General features: G+C 32.1%; 1 protein-coding gene across 1 annotated transcript; it reads left to right on the top strand.

Moving 5' to 3' along the window:
* Positions 1-17869: 17869 nt before the first annotated feature.
* LOC124943578 (NDR1/HIN1-like protein 1) lies at positions 17870-22183 on the top strand. Its single transcript, XM_047484070.1, has 2 exons — positions 17870-18128; positions 21770-22183. The coding sequence occupies exons 1-2, from the start codon at positions 17904-17906 to the stop codon at positions 22181-22183; spliced, it is 639 nt and encodes a 212-aa protein (XP_047340026.1). The 5' UTR covers positions 17870-17903.
* Positions 22184-22610: the final 427 nt, after the last annotated feature.

Raw genomic sequence — 22610 nt, 5'->3', positions numbered from 1 at the left:
TAATTTGCAAGAAAAAATTATGAAATTGTCTTCCCTGCTTTTCAAAACCATTTAGCAAAAACAATTATTATAACTAAATTCAATTAAATATGAACACAACAAAATTATTCGTGTACATATTTTAAATTTTAAAACCAAAATATGTTTTAACATGAAAGACATATATAGAAACACATGAAAGTGTATTAATCCAAAAAGATAGATTACCCTACTAATCCAAAATGCATCTACTCCTTATATTTGAAGAAGGTTCCTTACTTGGTTGTTTCAACTGTGTTGTTTTTTTGGCACTAGGGTATCCACATCCTTATTTGTACCAAACTCTATATATAGTAAAAAGATGAAAAAATTAAAAGTGAGTATAAAAGGGGAAGAGATTCATAACTACCAAACTCTAGATAAAAAAGATATCATTATCGACAAAATTTATCAAGTCGACATAAAATCGTAATGAATGAATTTCATTTAAAGGTGGTATAAAAAACCATAGCTAAATTAAAGTCATTAACTACGTTTTTTTATAAACCGTCATTATTATTAAGAATATTAACAATCTTTTAAAAATCTAAATCAATAGTTGAAACTCATAATTTATATTTATCTCAAATCTCGAGTGAGATTAATTAGAAACCAAAATGCTAAGCTCGACTAGAGGACAATTTATTGCTATCCATATTTTACAAAGTCATGTAGCTTACCTTGAATCTCGTAAAACGGGGCGAGAATAAGACTTCCTCAAAAGTTATCTCGCCTAAATGAGATGAATAACCCAAAATATGATTGATCAAGATTATACTAACTTTGACTTAATAAGAGTCGCTATATAATTATTTTTTGAAAAAATAGGAAATTAAAATTAATACTTGCATGCGTGTACAAACAAGAAATTATGTTTTTATCACAATGTATTTTATTACATTGTGAGAGAGGATTGAGCTTAATGTCTCATGTGCCTACACAAATGGGTGATCTGAACTACAAATGTTTGGTCATTTATTAAAATATGTTTGTTATACTTTATCGAAAATTATCCAAATCTTATCCGCTTATAATGTACTAGCCTAATTTCTATCCTAAATCTAAAGATGATACTCATGCATTCCTATTCATGCGCTTAGATATGTCATGGTACACATGGTACAATATAGGAAAGACAAGTATAAATGAAATTCAAACATACATAGAAATATGAGGATGGATCAAGGGAATAACTTGGAAAGATTACATAAATTATGGTTAGAATTTCAAATAATTCGATTCTACTTTCTGAGAATGGAGAAATCAAATTTTTATTTTTTGGAATTTTTAAAAGCAAGTTATATGTACAAATACTTGTGTAAAATAAAGAAAAAAAATATCCTAAAAAAAATATTTTTTAATTTTGAAAACCTAAGCCTATTTAGGCTTTATTAGTAAAGAAAGTTAATATTTAATTTATATATTTATTAATTAAATTTTATTATATATTTTTTTCTAATTCTTTTTTATTAATTAATCAACTTTATTTTATTTTATTTTTATAAATTTTTTATTATTTATATGAGTATTTATTATTGATTATATATATATATATTCATATATAAATATATATATATATATATATTCATATTCATCATTAATTATTTTAATTTTATATTTATTTTTTTTATGTCTTTTTCTTATATTAATATTAATATTCATTATTAATTATTTTAAAATTGTTTGGTCTCAATGGTTGGATATAATAGTGATTTATTCTTTTAATAACAAAAATCCTTTAACACAAAAATTAATTAATTAATAATCAGAATTTGGATAACAAAAGAGTAATAATTTAATATTAGATAAAATAATATTTCTTACTACTATTATAAGTCATGAATTAAAAATTAAATAAAAAATTATTAATTTTTTTTATTAATATTAAATTAAATAAGAAAGAAATTCTTCACAAAAATCACAAAAATATTATAGTAGAAAAAAAATCATAAATAAGTTGTTAAAATCTATTCAAAAATGAGAATTTAAAGAATAAGAGAAATAAAAACGAATAAAAAGAGAAAATGAATTAAAAGAAAGAGAAACTAATATAAAAATAATAGAAAATTTCAAAATCAGATAAATTTAAATAATTTAATTAATGAAAAATTAGAAGAGAGAAAATATATTAATGTTTAATTAATAAATATATAAATGAAAAAATAAAAATTAACTATGTTTACTACAAGAGGCTAAATGAACATGTTTTTGATAGTACGTATGTTTAAATGATCTTTTATTAGTTTATACGTTTAAGTGAGCTAGTTGTACAAGTATGTATAGTTGTACAAGTATGTATGTGTAAGTGAGCTTTTTTTCAATTTAAAATGAATTCAAACTACGTAGCAAAAAGGTCTTAAGGGTTCGATGGGTTGGGCAAATCGACCCGTGGAGGCAATGAATTAGGTGCGGGATAAGAGCAAACTGGATGCTATAGTGGACAAATGACACTATAAACAATCCTAAATCGTGGTAAAGGCCAAGGCTTTAGGATTCTCGGTCGAGGTATCCTAAATCGTGGTAAAGACCAAGGCTTTAGGATTCTCGGCCGAGGATGAGGCTTCCTCGATTGTTAGGGAAAATCCTCGGTCGCCTAGGAAAATTCGACATCATTGGTTGAAACTAAGGCCAAAGCTTTAGAATCTTGGTCAAGAAATAAGTCGCTTGTTTGTGAAGAATGTCAACATTCTTAGTCGAAATGAAGGCAAGAATTCATGTGTGTCTCGATCGAAAGTCATGACGCCTAGGTCATGGATGGAGCCACATACCTAGTTCTTGTTCGTTTTTAACCTTTAGTAGACCAACCGAACTTTCAATTTAGAAATCTAACCAAATTTGTTCGGACCAGAATTCTCAAATCCAAACGTGTACAACTATTCAGAATGAACTAGAGATCATGTCTCTACCTTCCTAATGTTCTAATCACGTGTAAAAGAGCCTGCCAAAATTACGCTTGAGAATTATTAAAATTTGATTTTCTCTAGTTCAAACCAAAGCCGTGATCTTAGTCTATATAGACTTTCCTAACACTACCATAAAATGTTCTACACTATCTATAGCTAACTTTAACCATCTTACAATCTAATTTCAACAAAAATTCAATGACTTTAAAATTTATTCAATCATAATCAAACAACAAGCTATTAATTCCTAAACAAGCCTAATTATAACTTTTGAGTGTAGTTGAAATTCTAACTGTGTCTATTGAGCCAATCCTATACTACAAAGGTCACCACTCTGTGGTTTCTTTATAGATCATTAGTTTATCAATTGGCTGGTTATGAGTACTTCTAGCATTGTAACACAGGAAAATGGAGCCTTTCTAGCTTGGTCTATTGATCCGGAGAAACTGCCAAAAGGACTAGCGACCTGCAATAAGACCGGGAGAGACATGAGAGCACCTAGATTAAATAACAATAATAGAAAACTGATCCCTACTGTCAAGGAAGGAGTCCTACCTATGGAAGATAATAGCTTATTGATTTTAAGCCAAATACACTTTCTGGTATGAATTCTTGCCCACTTGATATAAAATCTTATGAGCCTAGTTGCACCGGGGATGCATCCATCATTCATAAACATGATATAAAAGATAGGATTAACTTGACTAGGAATGATAAAACTGAAACTAGGTCAGATAGAAGTTTAATTCCTGCAATTTTTAAAAATGACTTGAGATCAATTGCACAGGATGGTTCATTCAGTCTAAGGTTGGTACCTTAGACCCAAATGACAACAATCAATCATGGCTTCCTATAGCTCAATAGCTCTGTGCTTTCTTCATAGAATAGAGTCATCTAAGGCAGGAACTAATATTCATTGAGAAATTGTTGCCTCCTCCTACTCTGTCTGTTGAGGAGATTCGTCTTCTAGATCTTCTCACTAATGAGCAACAACATACTCCATTAGTTGAAGAGCAGGCGTCTCTTCACACTGCTGAGCAGAAGCTCCCTGAATCTGAAGGAGTTGTCTCAAACTTGTAAGGAGACAACTCAAACTACTGAGCATCAATAACTCTCCTCGGTTGTTGAGGAACTGGTCTCAAAATCTACAGAGAAGGAGCATTCATCTACTCTTGAGCATCTCACCCCGTCTAGGCATAAGTCATTCTCTAAGAAGGAGCCCTCCAAGGATGTTGAACATCACTCAACTCATGTCTCTAAGAAGGCCACGTCTGTTCAAACTATATCATCAGAAAAGGAGACGTATGTAGAGAGACGATCTTCCTTTAAATCTAAATGTTCTTCTCTCTCTACATCCAAGAAATCCATCTCTATTAAATCTCGTAGTTCTGAAGGATTTATCAGGGATCTTCACAATGAAATCGACGGAGCAAACGTTGAGTCTCGAGCTATGATAAATGTGCCTCGAGCCTCATCTCTAGCAAAAGAACCAGCAAAGTCTGCTTTTGAAGTAAGCTTTCGTCCCTCCCCTCTTCAATTTGTCCCAACTGGTTCCCACATCGTCTCTTCAGCCCCCATTCCCTTGAGGAATCCTCTAAGGGAACCATCAATCTATGAAACTTTATCATGGAAGCTCTTGTACCTATGCAGCAGAACATCAATACAATTTTTAATAAGTTGGAGATTCTGGAAGAGCGAAGTTCCTCGACCGCAAAAACCACTACTTCACAAATGGCCCCATGAAGATTCTGAAAGTCAATACAACCACAAGCACAACAGAGGGTGCTTTTGAGATGAATGAGAAGCCCAAATATGAATGGACTAATGAATACAAGAGGAAGACCAACCTCAACAATGTGGCCAAAGACGTTCTCTACAAGACAATAGACAAGAACATGTTCAGTAAAATCAAGTCATGTTCCACTACCAAAGAGATCTGGGAGAAGCTGACTCAAATTTATGAAGGCAAATCAAGTTAAAGTGAGGAAGAAAGTGTCAAATGTTTTATGGCAGACGACAATGAGGTATTTGATTTCATTCCTAACGATTTTATAAGAGATGATTTAACTACTACACTCAATGACATGGTCATTGAGTACAAGAAACTGTTAGATCTTTTTAACGAAATAAATTTGAAAAACAAAACTATAAGTCTAAGCATTTCAATTCAAAATGATGAACCAAAAGTTTTGAAAAATAAAATGAATGAGCTATCAGTTGAGAATGATAAGCTCATAGAAACTGTTCAGAGTTTATCTCTTAAAAAATCAAAGAATAAACTACGTGATTAGCGAATGGACTAAGTGTGGAGATGCTATCAAGAAATTGCATGAGCAGAAAAGGCCTATTGGATGCAAATCTGATCTAGGATTTGTTGAGAGCAATTCAATTGAGTCCTTCAACAAGTTGAACCCAATAAAAGGTAAACTTAATTTCATAAGTTTTGTCAAGGGACATTCAACTGATAGTGAAACCTATCAGAACTGTGAAGATGAAATTAAATATATTAAGCCAACTAACCAGACGTCAAGCTGGCTTAAGCCCAAGATCATATCAGCCAGCTGGTCTGGGAAACAAAAATCTAACAGAAAGCCAAAAATGTTTTATCAAAAATCATCTTCTAAAATTAACAGATTATCAGCAGGTAGAAAGAAATCTGCCAAGTCTAAAACATACACATTATTAACACAAAATTGGAGATCCATAAAAATAACTTAAGTATGGATCCCCAAGGGACTAATTAACCACGAACTCAAATAAATATGGGTACTAAAGCTGTCAATATTTATATGTGCATGTAAAACTTGACAACAACTTGGAAGATTCACTCTCAGAGACTAAGTTTTTTTTACTTTAGAAATATTTTAGATTACTAAAGTTCCTTGAACACTCAGATGATGCTGATGTTAAAAAGGGGGTAAGTAGTAGAGGAAATGCTATGAGGGAGAAGAAACCTGCGATGAGAAGGTAGCAAGGTGTTGATGCGGAGGGAAAGCTACGAGTGGGAAGAAACCAAAAAGGGGGAATGTAGCAAGGCAAGAAGCCAGCTGAAGCGGGCTCAAATAAGCTACAAGGGGAGTAGATAATAAATATTTTTCTTATTTATATTTATCACTGTCCATATATATATATATATTTATATATAGTTACTCGTGCATCATAGCTTAGTTTTAACATCATCAAAAAGGGGGAAATTATTAAATTAAGTTAATTAAGTCAAAAATGGGAAAACTATTAAACAAAAGGGAAAAGTGTTTAATTACGTTAAAGGGGGAATCTTTATTTAATTAGAATGAACTTAGAATAATTAAAATGAACACACAAACGGAGGCTCTTTCATAATTAAAGGGCGAAACTTCAGACTGGACTATCTTTCCTATCATTATGGACTCTTTTTGAACTTGTTTGGGTACAGGAGGCTCTTTATTTGGCAAAGAAAGAGCCTTTTCAGACATGACAACAACAGTAGGGGTAAGAACAACACCCTGCATTGTTTCGACAATCACTGTAGCTTCAGCAACTACTGGATCGGGTTGAAGGACATGAGATGGAACCCTGTCAAGATTTTTAATAATTGGATCAACTGGCTCAATAGTTAGCCCGACAGCATGTTCCACCAACGGAACAGAAACAGACACATCTTTTTCCAACACAGGAACATTAAACTTAGGCACTTCGGCCTGAGATTGAGTAGGGGTTACCTTGGATGAAGCTTTCACAGATGTAGATACCCTGGGCGCCTTAGACTTTTCTCATCTTGAAACAGAGGACTTTGATGGCTTTGTTAATTGGCTCACGGAAGGAGACAGGGGAGACATCGTGATAGTAGCAAGTGCGGAAGGACCTTGCTTTACTCTGGAATCAAATATCTCGGAGTCTTTCTTCGAAGAGCTTTTCTAGCTAGTAGACCTAGCCTCTGATTTGTTCACGGTTCTTGTTCTTTTGGCTCCCGTCGAAAGAATAGAAGCAGCCGGTTGCTTAGAGCAAGTGACGGATCTTCCACCCGTCTGTTGGCTCGATACGCCAAATAAAGACTCCTTGGAGTTCTTCATTCAAACGAGAGTGTTGGCGACAGTAAAGACGTTGAACACTCGACAACAGTTAATAGGCTCGGAATCCCCCATAGGGACCCTTAAGTGTTCAAACAATCGACTACAGAAAAGCTCACACTCTCTTAGTTCTTGGGATCAATCGTTGCGCACAAGTTCAAGAACAACGTTGAAACCCAGTTAACCTGAATACCCTTGGAAATGGCCATCTTATAGTCAAAACGATCCTGACTATAGAGATGAAAGGATCCCGCCCTCCCTTGAAGATCTTTAGCAACAACATCATTCAACAAGATAAAATGGGGTTTGAGACCCATCTTATTCCCGTTTAATCTGATTTCTGAACTGTCGGCCGAGAAAACAGTCTTCATTTCCGCAATGATTTTTGATGGGAGATTCAGGTTGAACGAGTGGCCCTCGTATGGAAGTTCGAAAAACTCCGCATAGGATGCCTCGTTGAAAGAAATAGTTGTATTGTTCACTATTGCCATGATAGAATCGCCAACCATAGTTTCCGATTTAAAGAACTCCCGGATTTCCTTTTCGTAGAATATGAATGGTCAGCCGAGATACTTCCCGAGACCAGAGTATTCCAGAGATCTGAACATGTCGACCACCTCCTGTTGATCGAACGTATACATAGATGGAAAATCCACCTACAAAGTACAGTGTCCGAGGGTGATTCTCTTGTTGCCCATTTTTGAAAGGAAGATGAACAGGCACAAGATGAACAAGAGTTTTTTTTTAAGAACGCTGTGTTCCGCTACTCCTATGGAGTGCGACTAATCTCCGCGGGTTAAGTACATAGCCCGCAAACATACTTAACCAATTAATCAGGCGCAGAACTTGCCGTCTGACGGGCTCGAACCTAGGACCTCATGGAGGCCTGGGGGATATCCACCTCTTGTTGCCACTAGGCTAGAAGAGGGGATTATGAACAAGAGTTTTTAGTGAGAGGTTTGAATAAATCTAGGGTTCTTGAGAGATTTGAGAGAAAAACTTTAAGATCTCATGCAAGATGTCCTTAAATAGATTTCCAAGAGTCGCATGGTTTAACCGTCACTTTTCCAAAGGGTAGGACCCATTAATTAATATTAGACGTCTTTTCCCAAAGAGTCATAATTAATTTTGAGGGTATATAAGTCATTCTCTTTTAACTTGAAAGACACATGTCTTCATGTTATTTGACGATGACTATTTTTATGTTTGAGCGGGAAAATTAGATGACACGGCATGTGGGACAGTTGTCCTTGATCAGTCTAATACACACATAGTTAGACGTTTTTCTTACTTTTACAATCTATGAGATCTAAACGTCTATTAGACGCATAGATCTATTAGACGCATGCGTCTAATCACGTGTCTTATATACGTCTAACGTCTATTAGACGTCGACGTCTAATTACGCATGAACAACACGTATTAGACATGTGTTTGGTTAGACATGAGCTTCCAATTGCTCTTGTCTCATAAACGTCTAACCGTCTATTAGACGTCAGCGTCTAACCGCGCAAGTTATTAACCAAGACACATTGACTTAGATGCATAGAGTGTGTAAGTAAAAGTACTTCTAAGTACATGCTTTTTCTTTTAGATGACCTCGTCTAATAGATCGATTAAATAATTTTGTCTGTGTGCATCTTTATTTTCACAATAAGTTTCCCTCTCAATTTATGCATGTACAAAATGAATAAATAAATGTTTTGAGGTCCTTAAGACCAAAAGTATTCTTAAAACATAAAACACTTAGTCCTTGGGAATGGCAAGAGCCATTGTTGATCTTCTAGAAAATATACTCAAAAGAGTATACTCTATGCTTCCTTCTTGCCGCTTCCCTGTATCACCTCAGTTTTCTGAGTTTCTTCTTCTTCTCTTGCCATGAATCAAGCAACCTTGTCTTCATCACTATCGCTGGATGAAGAGTAAGAATCATTATAGTTCCGTTTGTTCTTCTGTCCCCTGCCACAAGAGCCTTTAGCTCCTTTTCTTCGTCATTCTTCTTCTCATCATGCTTCGGTTTCCGACATTCCGATTGGTAATGACCTAGAATGCCACAATTAAAACATTTAACATTAGATTTAGATTTCTTGTTATCATTTGAATTTGAAGAGCTTGAGTTAGAGTTTCTCTTCTTCATGAAGTCGCCAAACTTCTTCACGAAGAGAGACATAACATCATTGCTGAGCTGTTGAGAAGTTGTCTTCACATCAGGAGCAGCCGATGACTCTTCAGCAGTCACCAAAACTTTAGCAATGATGATGGATGAGGGTTGATCTTCTTCAATCCTTGAGTTCAACTCGAACTCATAGGCCTTGAGATCAACAAACAAATCGAAGAGCGAGATCTTGTTGAGGTCTTTGGATTCCATCATAGTCATTGTCTTTATGTCCCATTCCCTTAGCAAAGCACACATGACCTTGATAGCAATCTCTCTGTTGCAATAAGTTTTGCCGAGAATAGATAAAGTGGAAACAACTTTGCTGACCCTTGTGTCAAATTCATTCATCGTTTCTCCAGTACGTATTTTGAAACTGTCGAACTGTTGAGTGGCAATGATCTTGTTTTCCTTTGTTTACTCATTGCCCTCACACAGTTGAACATACTGTCATCAAGAGATCTATACATAACGTCTAATCCCATGTTGTTGAGGTTGTTTCTTCTCTTGTCTTCACTGGTCCATTCAGATTTCTTCTTTCAAATCTTGATGGGACCATCTGTGATGACACTCCACATGTAGTCATGAATAGAAGAAAAGTGAGCACGAACTCTCTTCTTCCACATGATATAGTTTCCTCTTGAAAATATGGAAATTGCAGTAGCACTGGCATCTTTGGTTGTGGTCGACATTCTTAGTGATAGCTTGAGAATAGAAACAGGGCTCTGATACCAATTGAAAGGATCAGTGGCACCAATAGAGACAAGGGTCTAACTATTGATGACAACTTCTTGAAAACGGATTGATAGAAATCCTGTTAGGGATTTATATCACTTTCTATTCTTCACAAACCTTTGCAAACTCTTGAAGCGATTCAAGTGCGAAAATGTTTTCTTGAGTTTGAAGCTAAGAACGAATCGCAAGAATGAAAAACAGAATGTAAAAGACACAGAGAGTTGTTTATGGATGTTCGTAGTAAAACTCTCCTACGTCACCCTTCTACCAACCACCATAAGAATTCACTATACTTTTCTTAGAATCAAATACAGTTTCAAAGCTAGCTCAGTGTTGAACAAAACAGACTCTGTTCAACTTATAGTATTTTAAAGAATATCACTTAGCTAGACAATACTTTGATTCTATCACTCTCTTGATGTACAAACACAGTAAGTAAACAAGTGAGCAATTCATAAGATCGATTGTGAGTTCGGCAGACTAGCTATCGTCTCTACGTCCGTTGTCCTTGAGGATCTTTAAATAGAGGATAGATACCAACGGTCGAATCTTCTGAATTGACACGTCGCAAGCGCCCATTGGACAGCCTCCATAGTACACAAGTACAGCAGACACTGTGCACAAAGATCATGGCCGTACCAATCTGGTAGTGCGCCAAATATTCTTCTAGAATTTTCCTACAAGAAACAAGTAGTGGGAAGAAAATTTTCTTACGTGGCATTAATCCATTGGATGCAACTGGCTGTTGTACTGATCTGCACGGATTAGTGGAGCAGGAGTAGCGTACATCTAGTTGATCGTGGGTAGACGAATGTTAACTTCAAGCAACTACTGAAGCGAGGCATTAGACGTGCTCCAATTAGACTGACAAGTCTAATGAAGTTAGACGCCCCCGTCTAATAGCAGGATCCATTAGACTACCAAGTCTAATGGAGTTAGACGACACATCTAACTACGTGTCCCTTTAGACTAATCTGAAGGAGTTAGACTCCCTGCGTCTAACTACGCGTCCGTTAGACTGCACGTCTAACTACGCGTCCTTTAGACTGCACGTCTAACTACGCGTCCGTTAGACTACACGTCTAACTACGCGCCCGTTAGACTGCACGTCTAACTACGCGTCCGTTAGACTACACGTCTAACTATGCGTCTGTTAGACTGTACGTCTAACTACGCGTCCGTTAGACTGTACGTCTAACTACGCGTCCGTTAGACTGCACGTCTAACTACGCGTCCGTTAGATTGCACGTCTAACTATGCGTCCGTTAGACTGCACGTCTAACTACGCGTCCGTTAGACTGCACGTCTAACTACGCATCCGTTAGACTGCAGGTCTAACTACGTCTCATAACCAATACGTGTAATGAACTTGATTCAGGCTAAGACTAACTTATCACGTTTTGATGCACCTACATAAAAACGATTAAACGGCTTATTTTCCTTCTCATTTAAGTTTTATACAAGTTCATCATCAAAATACCGTTAGTCAAAATGATTTGACCCTTAGTCAAAGTAATTAGACCCAAGGATAACAACGACTTTGTTTGTTCAATTCATGGTAAGACTGTTTATGTTTATACCTTGATTCAATACGTAGAGTTGCTTGATTATTACAAGAAATAAATATACATTCCTTCTTTGATCTTTTCATGCATCTCGACATCTCAACTGATTATACACTCTGTTGTCAATACAGATAATTGTATCGAAGTTTATTAGTCAAATGAATTCAGTCTAACATGATGATACATTATGTATTCCACTTGTCCTAATATTGAACTTTATTTATCAAACACGTTTATCTCTTTTGTGAGCATATTTGAGCACAAGTAACAACACACATGTCTAACATTACTACAACCTTAATTACTTGTCTCATATTTCATTGTGTCATCCTTCTATACTTCATGGATCTTATCTTTTGATTCATGGAAATGGAAATGGAATTAACTTAATGGTTCTTATTTACTTTATTCTGTAAGAGTACTTAACTATATTGTCACCATACTATAGAATAGTGGGCAATACAAGTTTTTTATTACTATATCATGTACACTTCTATGATTGTATCTCAATTATTTGAACTATTGTCTTTCTTTCTCTTTATTGAAATGAAAACTGCATCAAATGCATCAATTTATATTTTAAATATTTGATTAGTCAAATCTTTAACCATATGCATCAGTTTATTACAAGGTGATATGATAGATTTTGTAACCCCCGGGATATGGTCCCCTACAGCTTTGCACGTATTAGGTGACACATGACATTAAGGGGAATATTGTAGGGTGGCTCGAGGTTCGATGTGTTTCAGCCTTAGTTTGTTGCGTGTTAAGCATCTTTTAAAAAAACTATTTTAAAAGATTTTTGGAAATACTTGGGAGCTTTTAAAATAATCATGTAAAAATAATTAATTTTATTCAAATTTTGATAATCTGGGGATCAAATAATAATTTGATTAAACCCAGTTTAAATTAGTCAAACATAATTAATTTAAAAGATTATTTATTTGAAAATAGAGTCGCTAAATAATTTTTAAAAAAATAGTAAAAGGTACATGTGTAAACGTACTTTATACCAGAATTTCTATAAGGGGTTTAGTTTTTTGTTACACTCGGGAAAGGGCTATCGGGCTATGTCCTTCGCGCCCGTGATATTTTTATTTTTAAAGACAAAGTCTGGCTATTAAAACTATATATATAACATTTATTTTCTTCAATTAGTAATCCAAAGGTACTAAACAATGATATGTTTAAATTACGTAAATAATTATACAAAATTATTTTAAAAGACGTATTTGCGATTGCGTTGATATAAGATTAAGTAAAACCTTGAAAAATATAAAAACATGTTAGAATTAAAAAATAAATTCCAATCAGGGCCTTAACCAAAATATTTGTTTGGGAAATATTTCGAAAATATTTAAATAATATTTTATGACCTTTCGGGATTATTTGAAAATGGATTGGTTTTCCAAAATTACAAAAATAATTTTAGATTTTGAAAAGTGGAACCAAACAAACCTTAGGACTAGGGTCCTAGGGCTTGGGTTCGGATTTTAACGATCTGGGCTCGGACGGGCTTGGCCTAGACTAGGGTGGTCTGGATTAGGGCTCGGGAGCATGTGTCCATGGATCTTGAGGGCTCAGTTTTGGGTTTGGGAGGCTCGGTCTCGAACTCGGACTACTTGGTCCTAAGGTTTAGGAGGCTCGGTCCTGAACTTAATTTGTTCAGTCTTAGGCCTGGGAGGCTCGGTCCGATGTCTAGTTTCCTCAATCTTGGACTTAGGAGTATCGGTCCCAAGTCAGATTTCTCAGCCTAGGTTAAAAAACTTGGCCGGAATCCTCGGTCATTGCTCAAGAACATTGGTCATAGATCTCGATTCTTACTTAAGAACATCGGTCCTTTGTCTCGGTCTTAGGTCAATTTTCTCGGTCATCAGTCTCGGTCAGAATTGAGGATTCTCGGTCCTATTTCTCAGTCATAGGCTAAGAGCCTCAATCCTTTTCCTTGGTCCAAGAGGACCGAGTGTTCTTGATTTGGTCAAGACTTGTAGGTTCAATATCTTTTGATACAGATCATGAAATCATAATATATAAGTTGCAATCAACTCATATGATTTAGGGATTAAAAGCCTTAACCCTAATCATGATCAGTCAATCTCTACAAAGATCAATTTTTCAAAACCAATTTTAGGTCAAAATTTGGGATCTTTTGAAATAGGTCATCTCATGGCCTAATTCTTGTTCCAACAGCTTTGAAATGATGAACATAGTCGAACACAATCAAAATAAGAACATCATATCAGCTCTGTAACAACTTTTGAAATCAAAATTCAAATCCATTTTTTTCAAAACTTTATTTGGATCAAACATGATCAGGATGTTGATATAATGATTTGGAAATCATCCTAACATGTTTACAAACATGTTAGGAAACTATTTGAATCAAAATTCAAGCCTAATAGCTCAAGAACATCAAATTCAAAAAATCTAGATATTTAAACCAAATTTTCATTTTTTTCATTTTAGATTGATTCAATCAAATCTCTTTCAACAAAAAGCACATACATCAATCTTGTTCACCAGAACCGTCATATTTTAAATAATTTGAACACATAAAATACTTGTGATTTTTCATGAATTAGAAATATGTATGCATATCTTGAGTAGTCATCTATAAATGATACAAAGTATTGTTCACCATTCTAAGAAGATGCGGGAAATGACCCACAAATGTCTGTACGTATCAACTCTAAGACGTCAATTGTTCTTATTGCACATAATTTCTTTCTTTTAGTCTATTTTCCTTTAATGCATACATTAAAGTCTGGAAAATCAATTTTATCCAAAATTCCTCTAGAAACAAGTCTTTTAACTCTATTTATAGAGGTATGTCCTAATCTTTTGGGCCATAAGGAACTTGAATTTTTATTATTTATTTTACTCTTAGTACCATGTGATTTCACATTCAAGGTTTCATTATAAGAAACAACTGTTTCAAGAAAATACAGATTATGATAAGCTATAAGTGAACCTGTTCCAACAACTTTAGAATTAATAGATAAAGTTAAATTTCTATTTCCAAACAATGATATCCCAATTTGTCCATACAAACAATAGAAAAGATCATCATAAGCTATAAGTGAACCGGTTCCAACAACTTTAAAATTAATAGATAAAGTTAAATTTTCATTTCTAAATGAACAATAATATCCCAATTTGTCCATACAAACAACAGAAATCAAATTATGTACTAAAGCTAAATTAACTTCAGATCAAACTAAATTATGAAATGTAACTTTTTTAGCACACTAAATACGGTACTCAGTAGGGGTGTTCATCGGTTCGGTTTATTCGAATTTTTTTATTTTTTTTAACCAATTCGAAAACCGAATCGAATTCGAATAAATTTTAATTAAATCGAACCGAATTCAAATTTGATATTCCAAGAATTGAACCCGGGTTTGTACCATGACATTGTAATATTCTACCACTAGACCACTACTGCTTTTCTTTCTTTGTTCCTTTATTATTAAATCTTGAATTCAAATATTATAATTTGATTATTTTGAAATTTTTCTTAAATTAAGTTTGGAAGAATAAATAATAAAAATTGAATTCGGTTTTCTGTTTTGTTTTGTGTTGAAACCCAAAATCAAAATTAAATTCGAAAACCGTATTTGAATTCGAAATGGTTTGAAATTCGATTTCAAAAACCGAAAATGAAATTCGAATTTGGTTGGATATTCAGTTCAGACCAAATATTGAACTTCCCTAACACTTAGGATATTCTTTCTTTTGATGTCAATCCTTCTTACAAAAGAAACAACTTTTATCATTTTTAAATTGAGGTTGAGCTTGAGTTCGTTTCTTTTGTACTGAAAATTTATCTTTAACAACTTCATTTTTCCTCGTTATACCCCTTTCTTTAAAGTTGCTTGCAAAATGAGCACTTTTAGTCTTGTTTTGATTCATCTCTCTTTCTCTTGTGCACAAAATGAAATGAGCTCATTAAGAGACCATTTCTCTCTTTGCCAATTATAACTGACCTGAAATTGACTGAATTGAACAAGAAGAGGTATAAGCACCAAGTGCACGAGTAAGTCTTTAGGTATCTCGAGTTTGAATGCTTTCAACTTATAAGCAACATTAGACATCTCCATGCTGTACTCCCTTATGTTTTTCTTACCTTTAAACTTCATTGAAATTAGCCTCCTTAAAAGTGTGAGAGTTTTTGCTTTATCACTTTTCTCAAATTACTTTTCGATTTTGGCAAGAAAATCTTTGGCATTGGTTATCTCATCAGATACCGCACCCTTAAAAGCCTCAGGTATGCCATGCTTTATGATCATAAGACTCAAACGATTAGAACGTTTCTACTTCTTATATATTCTCTTATCATGAGAGTTACTATTATCCGTAGTAGGAGTGAGCTCATCCATTCTAAACGAATAGTCGATATCCATGCATCCGAGAACAATGAGAATGCTCTCTTTCAAATCCTTAAAATTGCTTCCATTAAGGATTGAAATTGAATTAGAATTGGAAGATACAATTGCAACAGTTGTACTCATAAACAAAAACAAAAATAATAAATTACATAATAACATGCTCATGACTATAATATTAAGTAATAATTAAATTCAAATTATGATTTATCCCATCTCAAAATATTTAACACAACATTAATATCAAGTCTTTGGACAGTAATATTAACTGCTAATAGTATTTTGTTATAATGATCAAAATTAATAATATGATATGTCAAATAATTAAATCTATCTTTGAATAGATTAATTATTCACAAAAATATGACTTTTATAATTATTACATATTTATCATCACAGATATTTATTTAATTCCGTCAATTAATTATCAATGTTTGGATCAAATAATATAATCACATAAATTACATAATACTAACATTCAAAATTTTATTGAATCAATTTCAACAAACATTATCACTTTGGTAATTATTTGTATCAATAAATACAATTCAATTAATGAACTATAATATCATTAATTTTGAATTTAAATGTCATATTATTGTATATAACCTAAATTAATAATTTAAAATTTTCGGAATAAACATGTAATTTTGTTTTGATAAATGACATTTATTTAATTTAATTTTATTGTGAAATAAAATAAAATTATACATAATAAATTTTATATAAACATATATTCCTCAATTCTCTCTTAAATTTATAATATATTATATATTATATCAATCATTAACGAGAATCTAAATCTCTTAAATCTAGGAATCTTTAATAATAACAATCAAATAAATAATTTTTATTAACAGGACTTAGAAGAGAATTTAAATATCTCTAAATTTTATCAATCAAATGCTGTCTTAAAATATTTTAATCATAAATCTTTATATTTTATACCAAATTTATTTGAAATTATGACAAATTAATATATATATATATATATATATATAATTAAATCTGCATTGCATATATATATCTGCACCGACTCACATAATTAAATATGCATATATATCTACCCTGATATTAATTAAATATGCATATATATCTACCCTGATATAATGATATAATTTTCTCACATAATTAAATCTGCATATATATCTGCACCAACTCACATAATTAAATATGCATATATATCTACCCCGATATAAAGATATAATTTTCTCACATAATAAAATCTGCGTATATATCTGCACCGACTCACATAATTAAATATGCATATATATCTACCCGATATAACGATATAATTTTCTCATATAATTAAATCTGCATATTTTCTACCGTTATAATTTCTCACATAATTAAATTAGGATGCCTCTGATACCAAATAACCATAATGTTAGTTATTTGGTTTGAACATTTCTAATGTAGCCCCTTCATAAAATTAGAAAGTTCAGTTAAGTACCCTCACTTTATATTCATGACAAATACATTCTTATAAATTTGATTTCACATTAGATCACATTATTTTGGCTTTATTAAAAAACGACATTTGCACAATTATTTATTATAATAGTGACCCATAAATTCCAACACTTTTATGGTTGACCCACTCCCTTCATTTGCTATTTATCAAAAATTATTCATTCTCGGTTTTTAATCGAGAAACCCAGTGTGAAAGTTAGTAACTTAGTTGTATCCTATTTTTTTTCCTTATATTTTTTTAGATAGGACAGCCTCTTAAATGTAATATTTCAAAATCAAATGAATTAAGGAACAATACTATTTTTAAACTTAATAAATATTAAAAACATGTGCAAATAAAAATATATATAAACTAAAATATGTAAATCTAAAAACAAACAGCTTACATCTAGCACTTATTCAAATGAATAACGTGCAACATTACTATGGATCCTTCTCCTTTCATATTTATTTAATCTATAACTGTTGGGAGAAATTTAAAAATCTGAAAGTAGATAAAACTCAATTCCTTTCTGTCTTTAAGTCTCATACATAAACAAATATACACTTGGTCTCCCTTCTATATCACTGCATCGCATCCATATTTTCGCTCCTTGTCTTTAGTTCTGTTTAGATTAAAGATGTCATCAGGGGAATGTGAACACCATCACAAAAGCTGGAGGAAGAAACTGTTTAAACCAAAGAAGCTATATGCAGCAATTGTCTCCCTCTGCATGATGTGTGGTATGATTGTCATGATTCTTGCTCTTCTTTTACGTCCCAAAAAGCCTTCCTTCCTCCTCCAAGATGCAACTGTCTTCGCCTTTGCTGTCTCCTCCACTAACCTTCTCAATGCCAGCTTTCAGGTAATTAACTACCACTACATCTTAATGCATTTAACATTTTTATAAGAAATCAATCATCACTTGTTATTTAATCAACTCTTACTTAAAAGAACAACTAAATATATATATAGCCTTTTCATCCTCTTTTAGATACAAATATAATTCTCCACAAAAAAAATACAAAGACAAAACAATCCTATAAGCGCAGACTAGTGGTGATATACCAAAATATCCTTTATTAATTTGAGTCTAAATAATCCAATTTCAATGAGACCCCAAACCAATACATATCGAAGTTTCAAACAATTTTGACTGGTTCAACCAATGGTGATCGGGAAGATAGTATTAATTTATGAAAAATGATAATCTCAACGAAATATTTAATGAAACTAAGTCTACGAATCAACGTGGCATGACACGTGGGTAGGGGAGAGAAAATTTTCAAATGTCCCGAAACGATAATTTCAGGTCCCGAAACGGCCATTTCGGGAATAATTTTTTTTTCCCGAAATGACCGTTTCAGGACCCGAAATGAGTAGTTTCGGGACCTGAAATGAGTAGTTTCGGGACCTGAAATGAGTGGTTTTGGGACCCAAAACGGCCATTTCGGAAAAAAAAAATTATTTTTTTAAATATTTTTTTTCCCGAAATGAGTGTTTTCGAGACCCGAAATTAGCGCTTTCGGAATGTGGGAACACCTGACAGACCACGTTGAATTCGTAGACCTGCTTTCGTTGAATCTTTCATTGAGTTTATCGATACTCTTAATTTATATGCTTCACCTCACATTTGACAACAATACTAAAATTAGTTCACAAAACAGAATCTTGAAAGTGGAGAGTCTAGTTAACAATTCTAAAATAATAATAATGTTGTCTTCAAATTGAGATATTCTCGATTGAACATTAAATGAAAAGTTTCAAATTTTCAAAAAATAAAATATAATATCATGAAATTTTCACCACATTTCAAAGAAATCTTTAAACTTAAAATATCATTAATTAGAACCTTCTTTATATATATTAGACCAAATAAGTATTAAGTAATTCTCATCTAGTTGTTAATTAAGTGTCGTTTTGTTACAACATAATTTGTCTTCAATTCTTATACCTTTATTTTTAGCCTGCAAAGTTTACACCTTTCATGTATCTCATGACTTGTGAAGGGCTTAACTGAATAAGTATAGATCAATATAATTTATTTAAATGAAAAATGTAAACACAAATTGATGATGCCTTTTTATTTTTAGGTATTCTTTCATTTCATATAGTTATTTGTAATTTTTCAAGATAATTTTCACTAGTAAAAAAAACGCGTTTTAATGTCCATTTATAACGCCCTTATGTTTTAAGGACTATATAAGTCGTGCAACCGCGTTTGGGTTTAACATACTCATATGCAGGGTCGTCCCCGAGAATGGGTACTTATGTCCAGTTAAAAAAATATATATTTGTGGTCCAATAACTAAAACAATTATTTTAGTTCTAAACTTGAACTCTAGGGACGACATACACGATTTCACCTAATTATAACTCAAAGATAAAATTTACATTTTTTAAAGGATAGTTATAAAATAGGACTCGATTGACCACCTAAAAATAGATTATGTATAAAGTCCCAAATATGTGATAGTAGAGACATTATTTATTAAAAAAAATTAGAGATTGAGGATTGGTGGCTCTATATTTTTTTTTTAAAAATCCAAATATCATATGTCAATCATGTGGATATTTGGATAAAGAAAAATAAAATTTAATTAAAGACTGTTAATATTAGAAATTATTGTTAATCAATTCTAGATCGTATTGTTAAGAGATATATGTATATATATATATAAATCCAAAGAAATTATTATGCAACACAAACCTCTAAACATTATATATATATATATATTATCTAATCCTTTGTAGATTGATTACAGATAAAATAAAAACAGAAAAAGTAAAATAAAAACAAATGACAAGAATAAAATATGAGAAATAATGTAATAATCCCACTCAATGGCATTAATCTATCATCACGATATACCTAAGACTATATTTGTATATTTATCATTCTCTTGAAAATTATGTTAAATTTCAAAACAAAACTATGAGAACCATGATACAAGTATTAGGTCCAATGGTGAAATTGAGACCTTAGTTAGAGTCAATTGGATTTTGACATTTTTTTTTCTAATTTAAATTTTTTATCGTTAAAATTATACAAAATAAAGTTTTGTCTTAACGATTTTAAACGCAAATAACTTATTATTTACATGGTTTTATAATAACTAAATAAAATATATTACCAAGTTTTAGCAAATTAAGGGTTATGAGTACTGAATTTGAATGAATTGGTAGTCAAACCCTAAATTCACTGGAATTCGATAGTTAAATTAGTTACATTAATCTTTTATTTACTTATAAATGTTACGTAAATAATAAGTTAATCATTTGTTTTTGTATAATTTTAATAATAATGAGTTTAATTTTGAATTAAAAAAAAAAAAATCAAAATCCTAATTCACAAAGAGTTCCATTTTAAAATTTGGCTAATGAGTTAATGTTTCTATGTTTCCTAAGTTGTCAGTTTGTAATTGGGTAATTTAATTCCGTTGTTTAAGGTACTTACACATGTGTTCCTTTATGCTTTCAAGGGTCTAAAGTGACAACTTAGCCTCTTATTAAGAAGGGTATAGAAATGGTTTAAAGTGTTTTATTTTTTTATTTATATTTTTTTTTGTCAATTTGACTAGAAATTTTTGTAATATTTATTTGTTTGCATCCTCACTTGATCATTACTGTAATATATTATATCAAAATTTATCAAAAAGTTTTGTTTAGTACACAATCATAATTCATTGATAAATGGTTAATTTATAATTAAAATTAAAAAAAAAATCTACAACATATTATATTCTTCTTTTTCCAAAAAATATCGTTTATATTATGCTTTATCCTATCATATAAAAATGTAATACAAATGATATTATTCAAATTATTTTCTTAGCTCTCATTGTCAACTGTTGCAAAAAGAACATGGGCTTCTAGGGCAACTAGTATCTCCCCATTCTTTCTGTATCATTGAGAGATTATAATGTTTGAATAATAAAATTGACTTTGGTGGTTAATTAGAAATAACAGATCAATTTCATAATTATATATTATTTAATTTTATAAAATGATCGAATCGATCACTTAATTAATATATCTAATATACTACCCAATATGATCATTTGTTAATAATCATCGAGATCTGATAAAGAGCTTCATTATTACCCTGAACCAAAGTAACATGTCATTAATTATAAAATACCATATATATAAACTAACCCTGACTATAATCTACTCATAAAACCAATTTATATCAATATATCTGATTCATTACAAACAATTGGTATCCTTTTTTCTTCATCAAAATACCCTATCAAAAAGAAACACCAACAAAAAGGAAAAGTAATATCCTTAACACAAATTGTGTGAGAATTAGTTGAAAATCAAAGTCCACACTTTTGGCATACCCTTGAAACACCATCAATGACGACTTTATAATACCAGCAAATGAAATTATACTGTTAATTGTGCCTTCAAATTAAACATATCTTCAAAATAGAAATAACTTTTTTGTTTATATATATTTAAAGAAACATAGTTAATCAATGTTGGTACCTATGTATTTAGGTGACTTTGGAAGCTCATAACCATAACAGTAGAATTGAAGCGTACTATGAAGGCTTCCGTGTTTATGCGGTGTATCAAAACCAACAGATCACCTTCTTCACATCCATTCCGCCGACATACCAAGGCCATAAGGGCGACAGTGTTTGGTCACCTTTTCTCTATGGTTTTAACGTGCCAATTGCTCCTTACAACGGAGCCGCCCTAGCACAGATCCAATCAAATGGCTCCATCAGTTTAGCTGTGAAAATAGATGGTCAAGTTCGATGGAAGATTTTGTCAATCACTTGGGGACCTTATCATATCCATGTCACTTGCCCAGCAGTCATTAACTTTGGGAATAATTCAAATAATGGTGTCTTTGTTGATACTTTTGTCAAGTATCAACTATCTCAAAGTTGTAGCGTCAGCGTTTAAATACATTAAAAAGTTAGGAGAACAAAGTTGCTAATCTTTTAATCTATATATGCATCTCATGTCGCTCACAATTTGGAATAAAACATCATTACAAACTTTATATATATGGATGCAATATTATTATCTCATATTATCAATATTGTGTGATGAATATATGGTTTATTTTAGTCAAGTTATTTATATAAAATTTGTAATATTTGTTGAGAAACGATCTAATCTAAACACACAATAAAAGAAGATATAAAGATAACGTGATAAAGAATAATAAAGAACACAAAATATAACGAGGTTCAGCCAACAATGTCTACATCCTCGGAGAGTCGTCCATTCTATTGATATTTCATGAAATAATGGTCAAAGTAACCCTAGGTTACAATGTCTCTATTTATAGTAGTACATTAAAAGCCAAAAAACTAAATTACTACTC

Source organism: Impatiens glandulifera, chromosome 6 (assembly GCF_907164915.1).
Source record: "Impatiens glandulifera chromosome 6, dImpGla2.1, whole genome shotgun sequence".
Classification (NCBI taxonomy): domain Eukaryota; kingdom Viridiplantae; phylum Streptophyta; class Magnoliopsida; order Ericales; family Balsaminaceae; genus Impatiens; species Impatiens glandulifera.
Note: the sequence above shows the minus strand (reverse complement) of the source record. Positions and strands in the feature narration are given on the sequence as shown.

Coding starts and splice junctions, on each gene's coding strand:
- LOC124943578 (XM_047484070.1), top strand. CDS start 17,904: ATGTCATCAGGGGAATGTGAACACCATCACAAAAGCTGGAGGAAGAAA. Junction 18,129..21,769: donor TTCTCAATGCCAGCTTTCAG/GTAATTAACTAC, acceptor CTATGTATTTAG/GTGACTTTGGAAGCTCATAA.